Raw genomic sequence first — 12,923 nt, 5'->3', positions numbered from 1 at the left:
GGCCAAACAATATTATCTTCTTTAGAGCCATAACATATGAGCCACTATTAATATTTATATTCCACATTAAAATCTTAATCTGACAACATACTTTATTATTTTTTGGGCCACCATATTTCTGGAGTAAGTTTCAAACCCTGCATTAGTAAATTTCAAAAGGAGCAGGCAATGTAAATAATGAATCATATTGATTGTCAAATTCTTCCTTTGACATTTTGTTTTCTTCTGTAGCTGTTCTGGTGAACTCCTGGCCATTTTAACAGTGCATGGAGTTAAATACTACACAATATAGCGTACATACATTGTAGCTCCATTGACTTGATGAAACAACATGGAATCTTTGTGAGATTTATTTTACAATTTTTTTTTTAATTTAAATGTAGAATATAGTTTACATTTCTGGTAAAGTCCATAAAATACATACCTCATTGCTATATTTGGATACGTAAGTGTAAAGCTCTCGAAGTGCACTTGAAATATAAAATTTTCCCGAACACATCTGCAAAGAGAATATTAAATAAACTAGTTGTTATTAGCACTTCACTTTCTTACTCCAGTCAAACATTTGTTTTTCTTTTCTTATCAAATTGGATTTTGTAGTATTTTGTTGCTTTTTCACTTTTTAAAAATTAAAATAAGAACTTAACAAATAAATAACACACACACACACACACACACACACACACACACACACACACACACACACACACACACACACACACACACACACACAAAAGAACAATGTGAATGTACATGTATCTCAAAATATTAATTCACCTATTATCTCTTCTGAATAATGCAAACAATGAAACCTACATTAATTTTTGTCAGCTACATGCAGATAGAAGTTAACGCTTTAGCAAACACCCCCACCTGACACCCGTTAATTATGAATGTTCAGTAAAATGTGTGTGACATGACCACGTCCATCTCTTTAGTGAACCATAAACGTCTGTTGAAATTAAAACCACATTTGTAATCTTATTTCATGCATGAAAGGAAAGTAGTATTACGGTAATAACTCTCGATACATTTTTAATTATCACAAAAGGTAATGAAGGAAGATAACAACACCACTAGAGCATATTGATGTGTTAATCATCGGCTATTGGATGTCAAACATTTGGTAATTCTGACATATATTATAGTGCTAGTCTTAGACAGAAAACTTGCTAATTATTCCATTAGTAGCAAGGGATCTTTTATATGCACCATCCCACAGACAGGGTAGTACATACCACGGCCTTTGATATGCCAATCATGGTGCACTGGCTGAAGCGAGAAATAGCCCAATGGGCCCCGACGGGGATCGATCCCAGACCGACCGTGCATCGAGTGGGTGCTTTACCAGTGGGCTATATCCTGCCCCTAAAAGGTAATGATTAGGATGGGGAATTAATCCTATGACCCATCACACCTCATCGAGTACACCTCAGATAAGGGCTCAACCACTGAGCTATGTCCTATCACACCTCAGATAAGGGCTCAACCACTGAGCTATGTCCTATCACACCTCAGGTAAGGGCTCAACCACTGAGCTATGTCCTATCACACCTCAGATAAGGGCTCAACCACTGAGCTATGTCCTATCACACCTCAGGTAAGGGCTCAACCACTGAGCTATGTCCTATCACACCTCAGATAAGAGCTCAACCACTGAGCTATGTCCTATCACACCTCAGGTAAGGGCTCAACCACTGAGCTATGACCTATCACACCTCAGATAAGAGCTCAACCACTGAGCTATGACCCATCACACCTCAGATAAGGGCTCAACCACTGAGCTATGACCCATCACACCTCAGGATAAGGGCTCAACCACTGAGCTATGACCTATCACACCTCAGGATAAGGGCTCAACCACTGAGCTATGTCCTATCACACCTCAGATAAGGGCTCAACCACTGAGCTATGTCCTATCACACCTCAGATAAGGGCTCAACCACTGAGCTATGTCCCATCACACCTCAGGATAAGGGCTCAACCACTGAGCTATGTCCTATCACACCTCAGATAAAGGCTCAACCACTGAGCTATGACCTATCACACCTCAGGATAAGGGCTCAACCACTGAGCTATGTCCTATCACACCTCAGATAAGGGCTCAACCACTGAGCTATGACCCATCACACCTCAGGATAAGGGCTCAACCACTGAGCTATGTCCTATCACACCTCAGATAAGGGCTCAAACACTGAGCTATGACCCATCACACCTCAGGATAAGGGCTCAACCACTGAGCTATGACCTATCACACCTCAGGATAAGGGCTCAACCACTGAGCTATGACCTATCACACCTCAGATAAGAGCTCAACCACTGAGCTATGACCCATCACACCTCAGATAAGGGCTCAACCACTGAGCTATGACCCATCACACCTCAGGATAAGGGCTCAACCACTGAGCTAATCACACCTCAGATAAGGGCTCAACCACTGAGCTATGACCCATCACACCTCAGGATAAGGGCTCAACCACTGAGCTATGTCCTATCACACCTCAGATAAGGGCTCAACCACTGAGCTATGACCCATCACACCTCAGATAAGGGCTCAACCACTGAGCTATGTCCCATCACACCTCAGGATAAGGGCTCAACCACTGAGCTATGTCCTATCACACCTCAGATAAAGGCTCAACCACTGAGCTATGACCTATCACACCTCAGGATAAGGGCTCAACCACTGAGCTATGTCCTATCACACCTCAGATAAGGGCTCAACCACTGAGCTATGACCCATCACACCTCAGGATAAGGGCTCAACCACTGAGCTATGTCCTATCACACCTCAGATAAGGGCTCAACCACTGAGCTATGTCCCATCACACCTCAGATAAGGGCTCAACCACTGAGCTATGTCCTATCATAATATAAGTAGTAATGGGGGGAGAGTTTTGGGTGTTGAAACCCTTGCTTACTCAAGCAAATTTAATTTGTTCCATATATTTTCTGGGGCAGCACAACTCAAAGTCCCTATAAACTTCAGTCACCAGAGTCTAGTCCCCCTCTGCTAAAATTCCTGCACACGCTTCTGCTGAAGGTGGTGTAGTATTTCTGAGTAAAGTAAAATACTGAAACAACGTGGGATACTGCTCGTATTGCACACTAACCCGAGAAACTTCTGCCAGGAAGGAGTTCATGTCCTGATCACTGATGGGTGGCTGGTCTTGGACGTCTGTGAAATACTTCTCCACCAACTTTCTGTAGTGGACGATATCTTTCGCAAACAGCAGCTTATTGGATGGGGAATCCTAAAATCAATTACAATATTCATGTACAGTCATATATATAATTGTTAATATTAACACATTTTATTAACAGAAGGCTGTAAGATACTTAAGGAGACCAGAGAAGGACTTCTAACTGGGGTTTCTATTGTAGTTGCAATTGTCTGCATTGTGTTTATAGGTATGCACATGCTTGTGTTCATCCATGCATAAGATTAGACAAAAATGAAGGTACACATGTACTATCTGAAGAGACAACATTGTCCTTCTTAAATGTTTATTTAATACAAATTTGACAGTATCATACTGCTAGTTGGTAATGGAAAACAAGCATTCTGAGAGTATTGCTAAAGCAATATGTCTGCTAGCTATACAGAGCTGAACAAATTTTATCTCCTAAATTCAAGGACCATGACTGTGAAAAATGGGTAAAGTGCCACGAAAGTCAAACTTAATCTGTAACAGTACATGATAAATCTATACACAAAAATTTCTGCTCAGTATCTAAAGGCATTGTGAAAAAACCATCCGGAAAACTACATGTGGGACAGATAAACAGACAGACAGGATGGAGATGAAACCTATAGTCCCCACCGGTAGAGGACTAATAAAAAGAAAGACTACTGTTCTGGGGACAATAAAATATTAGTTACCTAGGAGGAAAAAAAGAAGTAAAAAAAAAAACAGAAAGAAAAAAAAGTCAGTTTACCTTTCCCAGCCTGTGCTGCGAGGTGGAACAACTATCCATGAAAGTTTGAGCTACCACAGACAGACAGGAGTCCACGATGTGGGGCTTGTAAATATCAAACACAAAATCTGGGTTCTTGATGATGTTCACCCAGAACCGGAGCGGTAAACTGAAAGAGAAACCAAAAAAAACATCTGGTGAAAATCTTACAACATAGCGATAATAAGAAAAGGAAAGGAATGATTGTGTTAACAATACCTGAAGCACATTTTAAACTTGAGCTATTTGGTGTATTTGGTATTTAACATATGGTTATTATGACTAGACCTGCTGTTGCCACACATGCTACTCTATCATAAAAAAAGCATACAACGTGTCTTCATGATAACATGATAAAAAAAGGCAGATAAACTAGATTTACACCCAGAGAAGTAATTAAAAGAAGATGGAGGACAGAAAAAAAAAAATCAGGATTCTGTTCATTACGAACAATCTAAAAATTAGGGAACGTTTTCAAATTTGTCTATGGGATGGTATGGTATGGTATGGCTCGATACATAATGTTGTTGGATATGTTGTAAGATATATATACTGATGTCAAAAAAACACTTTACAAGGCTTAACATTGTAATATAGAGAACCAAAAAAAAGGTATGGTGGGATTTGAAAGTATCATGAAAATTAACATCTAAACAACACAATGCACGTCAAGATACATGTACATGCAAGGTGTTTGTACGGTGGTTTCTATTTTTGTTTCTATCAGCAACAATATTTATCAAATTAATCAAATTTAATGTTCCTATTGGACATCAGTATGTATGCATGTGCCTATACCATTTACTTTTCTATTTAGACGAGACATGTGTCTACCAGACTACGTACCTGTTACACTTCCACGTGTGGACGATGTCTTGGTCTGTCAAGCCGTATTTTTCAGCCGCTTCATCGAGGAAGTCGAAGAGATACTTTATCACAGGGGGCATGGTGTTGCTCATCACCAACATGGTCTTGAAGAAGTCATCAATGTACTTCTGTAGAGTACCCTGTGCAACAAACATAGAACATCACTTAGTCTGGTTTTGTTTAATGACATCACTAGAGGACATTGATTTATTAATCATCGGCTATTGGATGTCAAACATTTGATAATTTTGATATATAGTTTTAGAGAGGAAACCCGCTACATTTTTCCATTAGTAGCAAGAAATCGTTTATATGTGCCTTCCCACAGACCGGATAGTACATACCACAGTCTTTGATATACCAGTCGTGGTGCACTGGCTGGAATGAGTAATAGCCCAATGGGCCCACCAACAGGGATCAATCCCAGACTGACCATGCATCAGGTGAGTGATACAAGTGGAGAATTTATAAGTATTAATGAAAAGAGAATGATCATAGTAAGATGTTTGGCTTAACAGACTTTTTTGTTTTTGTCTTGTAAATTTAAAAGTAAAAAGAAGAAAGATAAAAAGTTAAAAGAAAAGGATTCTGCCTTTAAAAAAAAGGATTTTATAAAGATGTTTAAGTTTACCAAATAAATTTCATTATCTTTAAAAGTTTAAATTAAAACAGCATGCTTCTTGTTTGAAAAAGCAAATAATCATAAGATGACATATTTTGCATATAATTTACCTTGGTTGACAGCAGTCTGGTAAGGAAGATTTCTGATATCATCTTCACTCCACCATCTTTCACATGGACATCTTCGTGTTTCACCTAGAAACCAATTTCAGTATTATTATCAGATGGTCAAAAATTGCTAAAAAAGCATGCATGGTCCTCACATATTATCAAAAAGTGTGCTTCTCAAATATTAATATTATCATTATAAAGTGTGGTCATCGCCCATTATTAAAAAACCCATTGTCCTCACATATTACTAGAAAGTGTGGTTCACGTATACAGTGGACTCTGTCTAAACTGGCATCTGTGTAATCCAGATTTCTTTGTAAACTGGCATGATCCTGTCCAGTGACAATTAATAGCTTTGGTAACATCTGTCTAATCTGGCACTCTGTGTGTACCAGCACATTTGGTCAGTTCTCCTGGAATCCAGTTTAGACAGCGTCTATTGTATTACTAAAATCTGTAACCCTTAATTACCCATTATTAAAAATCAAAGTCCTTGCCCATTTAAAAAACAAACATGGTCTTCACCCCTTATTATTGAAAAGTAACATTGGTTGCTCCAATCTATTTTCACTATCATCTTCTCACAATGAAATCAAGACTTGCACATGCTATATAAAAGTTGATATAAAACTTATGAACCACTGGTTCGTGTGGAAGCAAAACGTACCAGATGCCAGTGCCTGATGCCTGGGTCTTTGTCAACTTTCATGATAGGGTAAGCTGAATTCACAGACATCACACAGTTATCTATGGAACCTGAAAACACGACAATGACAAACCATTTTAATATAATTACACCAAATAAAAGATACTATGTCTTAAATACAGACTGTAAAATTTGTTATTAATTAGAATTGTGGATTTCAAAATGCAACAGGGCTCTGTTATACAATATTTGATACGGTGATTTTAGCACTAAGATCACTTTATAACATATTGCCCAGACTTAGAATACTGTGTCCCAGGGCTTCTAGAATTTCTATAAAATCCACTAGCCATGGGATCAGTGATTAAAATATTTTTACTAGCCACAATTAAAAATTCACTAGCCCTACTTTACTTTAATTTTACTAAATAGTAGTAATAATCAGGTATATTGCCTAAAGAGGAGGATAGAGCTTAAAAACACTAACATTGGGGGTTGGGTAGGGGCAGAATATTCATATTTACAAAACAGACCTAACTGCAACATTTGACCTTTTTCCACTAGCCGTCGGGCATGGCAATATTAGTTATTTATTAGCCCAACATTGAATATCACTAGCCATGGGAGTGGGGCTACCATAATCTAGAAGCCCTGTGTGTCCCAAAAAGACCCACCAAAATTGTTTTAACCTACAATGTACAGTAAATAGAGGGTTCCAAACATCTCAACTACATTTCCAAACATAAAAACAAATGTCCTTTGTTTCCCTAAACCTACCTCAGTCAAACATTCACCACAGAATTAATTCACCACAAAATATTCTTGTAAGACATTGTTAAACTAAAAGGCTTCAAGAGAACAGCTTAGTCCAAGTTTGTTTTCATTAATGACACTACTAGCTTAATTAATCATTAATTATTGGATGTTAAACATTAGACAATTCTGAAGAAACCCATTAAATTTGTTCAATTAGTAGCAAGATATATTTTATTTTCACTTTCTCACAAACAGGACAGCACATACTATAGCTTTTGATATACCAGTCGTGGGGCACTGTTTGGTGTGGGGTTAAAACCAACTGGGTCCACCGAGGGTACAACCCACGCACCTCAGGCAAGTACTCAACTAGATGAGCTAGATATCCTTAAAGGAAGTCCATAGCTTACAGTCCAAAGCATGGTTTTAATTCACCACTAATCTTGAACAACACTAAAATAATACACTGAACAAGAAAAGAAATGCTAATATATTTAATATATCTATCTTTTCGTGATAAAACTGATTCTGTAAATGGACCGTCATCGAACAGGGCCCTGTTTTACGATGCAATCTTAGCTCTAAGATTACCTTAAGTGCATAGCTACCTTATGCACTTAAGGTGACCTTAGCGCTAAAAACGCTTTGTAAAATGGGGCCCTAATGTTCACAAGACCTTGATACTTTTAACAGACACAAAAACCAATGGAATTTAAATGGAATAATGTTAAACATATTAAAGAAAACTACATTAACATTCACATTTCTTCTGATGTTCACTATACATCAATTGTACATAGCCTGTTTCTTCTCTTACCATTTAGAGACTTGATGGTCTGTTGTTTGTGTATCAACGACATGTAAGCGCCGTCTGTCACTTTGTAGTACTGTAATGTGTTGTAGCGACGCCAGCCATCCTTACTGGAGGATGACGAATCCTCATCCTGCAGCATGGCCGGACCAATAGGACCATTGCGCCACTCTGAAAGCAAACAAATTTTATGGTTAGTTAACTAACCTAAAGGTTTAATGACACTACAGCTCACTCTCGCTATCTGTAGTTATTTCAGGTCAGGTCAGGTCAAGTCAGTGTGTCTGATGTGCACATTCAGAGCAAGCTGTTGTAGTACACGCCTCTCCTGGGCACAGGTGCTGGCCTTGGCAGTCTCCTCTGTCCAGGACAGGAGTGGGATGGGTTGGAGGGGGCCGCCTGCACTGGCAGGTGCAAGGGAGCACCAGCAGTCCAACCGGGGCCGGTAACAAGAGGAGGGTGGTATAGTGCTATGGAGTTTGGAATGTCCCGTAGGATTACGCCAAAGAGAAAAGGTGTGCAGTTTTGTGAGGGAATTTAGGTGCAATGTTGAACAATATTCTCGGGGTTTTTTCCAATATATTTTCCTGGAGGAGGATGACTCGACCTCTATATAAACTTTGCTCACCACAATCTAGACCTCACTGCTAAACCTCTTGCACATCGGTCTGGATATGGATAACTATATACTTGGGTACTGTCAAAATTATTCATAAAACCAGCATTATACTTACAAAACATTTAATTCTTACCTAGGTCAAGTTCATGTACCAATGGTCTCTGTGAGAACGGTATGTTGCGGTACAGTAAGTCCAACATCTTCTCCTTCGACTGTGTAATAGTGTCGCAGTCTAACACTCGACACTGGATTATCTCCCCATTGTGCTCCACGTTTAACATCTGTAGAGACAGAAACTCCAATTAACAAGACATTTAATCATTATATAAAATATTAGCATATACATGTATGATGTAAATTTTGACAATGTAATGCCTGGACTAAATTTAATCATGTATTGTACAAAAAGCATTCTAAAATGCATGCTATTAAACATTTTTAAAAAGTATTATTCTGAGGTGAGACAAGCCAGAAACTGATTATTTTGTTTATTGACACCACTAGAGCACACTGATTCTTTAATCATTGGCTATTGGATGTCAAACATTTGATAATTCTGACATATAGTCCATGTTTCTATTAGCAGCAAGGGGTCATATGCCTTGGCCTTTGATAAACCAGTCAAGGGCAGTGGTTGGGATGGGAAAACCCATGAAAGAAGGACTACGTACCAGTGTTTTGGGCTCTATCTTCTCTCTGAGGAGCCTGTCCTCTGACAGTGAGTACCGGGCATCCCCCGTCACGTAATCCACAGGTCCCTTCTCCGCCTGAAGTTTGATGGCTTTGTACAGCATGAACAGTGACGAACCTGCATGGTCCTGATTTAAAAATAATAATTACAGAAAATGTCAAATAAGTAACAAGGGCTCCATTGCACCAAGCAATCTTATCACTAAGGACCCAAAACTATCAGGTACTCATTGAAGGTGTCATTACCGTGTATTGAAATACATTTTTTAAAATAGAAGGAACAGAGTTTTTGTGTGTTAATTTGAAGATACTTCCTATACTTTCCATTTTTTCTCTATTGTAATTAGGTGTTTGTTCATGAATAAAAACAGTAATAAAAATATAGCTTACTATGAAGTAGGATTGTAGTATATTATGTATACACATTTATTATCCACATAGTTCAAGATATTCAGGGAAATATAACCAGTATGACCCATGTGTGTTATAATGATTTCACATGCACAGCGAATGACGTAATTTTGTGAAGTGATATTATAACTTAATGCGGCTTCTCCAGTGCAAACACTTATCAAAATGATGTCATTTCGGAAAATGACGTTGTTTTGTGGTCTCTTTTTAGTTATGTTTGAAACATTTTGACATGGTCCTAGCTTGTTATTCATGAAAATAATATTTAGAATAATGTAGATAATAAAGAAATTATTACACTCACGTGTGAATCGTACTGATTTTACGAAACTCGTGCCAGGATTCATGTATTACCCTTGCTCTCACTTGGGTAATACAATAATCCTGACAGTCATTTTGTAAAATCAGCATGACACACGAGCTCGTATAATAACCTCTATATATGTGAGTTTATGAATAATCTCTATCAATAATTAACATTTGTATTATTAATTGAAATTGAGAAACCTGAAAGACAGAATTTAAAATATGCTTAAATTTAAAATTAAACATTAATTAAAAATGTATTGTTTTTAACATAAATAGAGATTATTATACAAGCTTGTGTCGTATAGATTTTAGGAAACGAGTGTCAGGATTTTTGTATTGCCTGAGTGAGAGCGAGGGTAATACATGAATCCTGAAATGAGATTCGTAAAATCAGTACGACACACACGCGAGTGTAATAATTTCTTTATTATCCATATTATGATTGTTTTCTTTATGAATAAGAAGACCCAACTCAAAATGTTTTAGCCACGACTAGAAGGAGACGACGAAATGACGTCATATTTCAAATGCACAGTCTGAGCTAGGACTGGAGAAGCAACTTCATGTTAGGACGTCGCTTCCCAAAATTACATCATTACACTTGTTATTACATGTGTGCTTTGTATGATTATTATTAATTTGGTTATGTTGAACTATATGGATAATAAATTATCATCTGCAATCCTGTTTCTACTTGTTTGTAGCCAAATACATGTTACAATGTCTGATAAAAGATAGTAATTTAATCTCATTAATTACACACACTAATACATACCTTTAAATATTTGTACAAACACAATGCCAGCCAGTTACTCAGCATTTTTTCTACAACCGATTCTGTCCTGAAAACAAAATAGTAAATAAAATAACAAAATGTAAAAAAAAAACCGGATTTGACCTTTAACTCTGTTTTGTAAAACCTATGTATTTTTCTCAATGCTGCTTGATATTTGTTTAATTCAAGACGAAATCTATTATGACAGATTTGTTCCTTCAAATTAAAAGCAGTGCTTAAGGGTCTTGCTTAAAATACTTCAGAATCTACAGTCAATAATCAAACATTGATATGTTATATACAGTGAAATTCCCTCAAATCTGGAACCTCAGTAAACCAGAATTCCCTTAAAACAGGAAGTTTTTCACGGTCCATTTTTAAATATCACTACAGATCAGAACCTTTCTAAACCAGACACCCCTTAAAACCAGACTTTTTACTTGGTACTGTGAGTATCCAGTTTCACCATTCTCCTTAAAATTATACACCTGGGCCCATATTTTTTAAGCTATCTTTGCACTAGGAAAACGTAAAAGCATCGTAAGCTAAGACATCACTATGATATGTGCTGTAGCGACATCGTAGCCTACGTTGGTTTTACAATTTCGTAGTGTTAAGATCGCTTCCAAAATCCCTAGCCTGATCTATACTGTTTTCTATAAGGACAGGCTAGTGGATTATTTACTCCACCCGTATGCACTATAATATCTGAATGGAGAATACTGAAAACAATTAAAATGTGAAGGTACCTTCTTAACATCAGTTTGGGATGACGTCCAGCAACAGATTTCTCCAGCAATTCGGTCAGCAAACATTTTAATATTCTGAAAAGAAAAAGGAATATGTACAACATACACTATGTTGGATTTTGTATAAGGTTTTATTTTATAGGACATTTTATATTAAGTAAGTCTTCTGAAAACATTTATTGATTAGCATTAATAAGTTATGATAACAGCCAACTTCAATTCTAATTACCTTTTACAATGAATTTTCTTTATCGATGTACATTTAATACAAAGCGGTGTTCTTATTGATATCACTTCTAAATGTCTTCCCGAGACCATTTCTTAAAAAACAAAATTCTGTTAAAATTGACTGTTCCCAATAGTCTTTTCATATCATTGTTAATGCATTTTAATGTCTTCACTCTCAGTACTCTGTAAGCATTACATCAGCACTTTGTAAGCATTACATCAGCACTTTGTAATGGATGTTTATGCTAGTACAACACAAGGCACATGTGGGACCCAGATGCATTTTAGATAAAACACAATAAAGCATTCACATTCAATAACTAAACTGTTCAAGCTGAAACAGTGTTTAACGGTCCAGAAGATGTTTTCATTAAAATGTTTTTACAAACAGTATATAACAGCACTATAGCGGGAAAAACATTTTAAGTCATTAAAATATTTTCAAAAAAGGTTCTAAATCATTTTAAGATGCTAGTGATTACACAGCTGTAATTATCCATTAGATCAATAGATGTTACCATGCATGTAAACATTTTGCAACCAGCATCTTGGATTTTAAACAGACTTCTGAAGTAATGCGTAGGATTTTACTACGCAGCCAACCATGCAGCCATTTTGTTTAGGCATTAGCCAATGAAATGCGTGTTTTAGATCATGTCACAGCCAAGACATCTACTTACTCAGTGGCATACTCCATGTTGCTTTGATAGATGATGATAAGAAGAGAGGCAACATTCACTCTGAAATACAAAAACGTTATCATTAGGAATCAATAAACATTTTTATATATCATACACAACAGGTAAAATTCAATGGGCAAAAACAGGGTAAATGGATAAATTAATTTTAGAACAATCTTCATCCATATGTTTCCTGATAATTTACCTAACTAAAATAATAAACATACAAAAAGAAAGTCATCAACTTTATGCTAAACATTGTTTTGTTAGGAATAAAGAAAAAACAGTTTTGCAATTTCTTAGACTACATGTATGTAAAACAAAACCAGTTATAGTAATTTTATAAAACAACTATTAGAAACTAAGAACTCTACATTGAATCTGAACTCTCTGCACTCAGATGGAATATTAGTTACCTTAAACTTTAGCAGCAACTAATCTGCAATGTATCAGCTAATTATGATATTTTTGGCATGTTAACATCATAACTAAATTATATTTAGTTGATAAAGATTTTCAATACCAGTGTTCCACATTAACAGTATCCTGATGTCCCGGGGATAGCTGAGTTTAATTTTGGATACCAGACTTCAAGAACCCAGTATCCCACCGGGATACCATACAATTTTGTTTTGTAATTTTTATTTTTTGTTGAAACCAATAAAGTCATTTACAGGCAAAGTTAAGTAACAG

General features: G+C 36.7%; 1 protein-coding gene across 6 annotated transcripts in view; it reads right to left on the bottom strand.

Moving 5' to 3' along the window:
• LOC121369071 (plexin-B-like) overlaps positions 1–12,923 on the bottom strand; it is a 404,054-nt gene that overhangs the window by 1,586 nt on the left and 389,545 nt on the right. For all 6 annotated transcript variants that reach the window (XM_041493902.1, XM_041493907.1, XM_041493903.1 and 3 more), the window contains 12 exons: positions 12,231–12,290; positions 11,323–11,397; positions 10,574–10,640; positions 9,060–9,206; positions 8,522–8,669; positions 7,776–7,940; positions 6,224–6,312; positions 5,557–5,640; positions 4,804–4,964; positions 3,940–4,087; positions 3,114–3,254; positions 425–499 (listed from right to left, as the gene is read on the bottom strand). In XM_041493902.1, coding sequence (XP_041349836.1) covers positions 425–499; positions 3,114–3,254; positions 3,940–4,087; positions 4,804–4,964; positions 5,557–5,640; positions 6,224–6,312; positions 7,776–7,940; positions 8,522–8,669; positions 9,060–9,206; positions 10,574–10,640; positions 11,323–11,397; positions 12,231–12,290 — 1,360 coding nt within the window. The remainder of the gene's footprint in view (positions 1–424; positions 500–3,113; positions 3,255–3,939; positions 4,088–4,803; positions 4,965–5,556; positions 5,641–6,223; positions 6,313–7,775; positions 7,941–8,521; positions 8,670–9,059; positions 9,207–10,573; positions 10,641–11,322; positions 11,398–12,230; positions 12,291–12,923) is intronic.

Source organism: Gigantopelta aegis, chromosome 3, assembly GCF_016097555.1.
Source record: "Gigantopelta aegis isolate Gae_Host chromosome 3, Gae_host_genome, whole genome shotgun sequence".
NCBI lineage: Eukaryota > Metazoa > Mollusca > Gastropoda > Neomphalida > Peltospiridae > Gigantopelta > Gigantopelta aegis.
The sequence above is the reverse complement of the archived record's forward strand: the minus strand, read 5'-3'. Positions and strand labels throughout refer to the sequence as shown.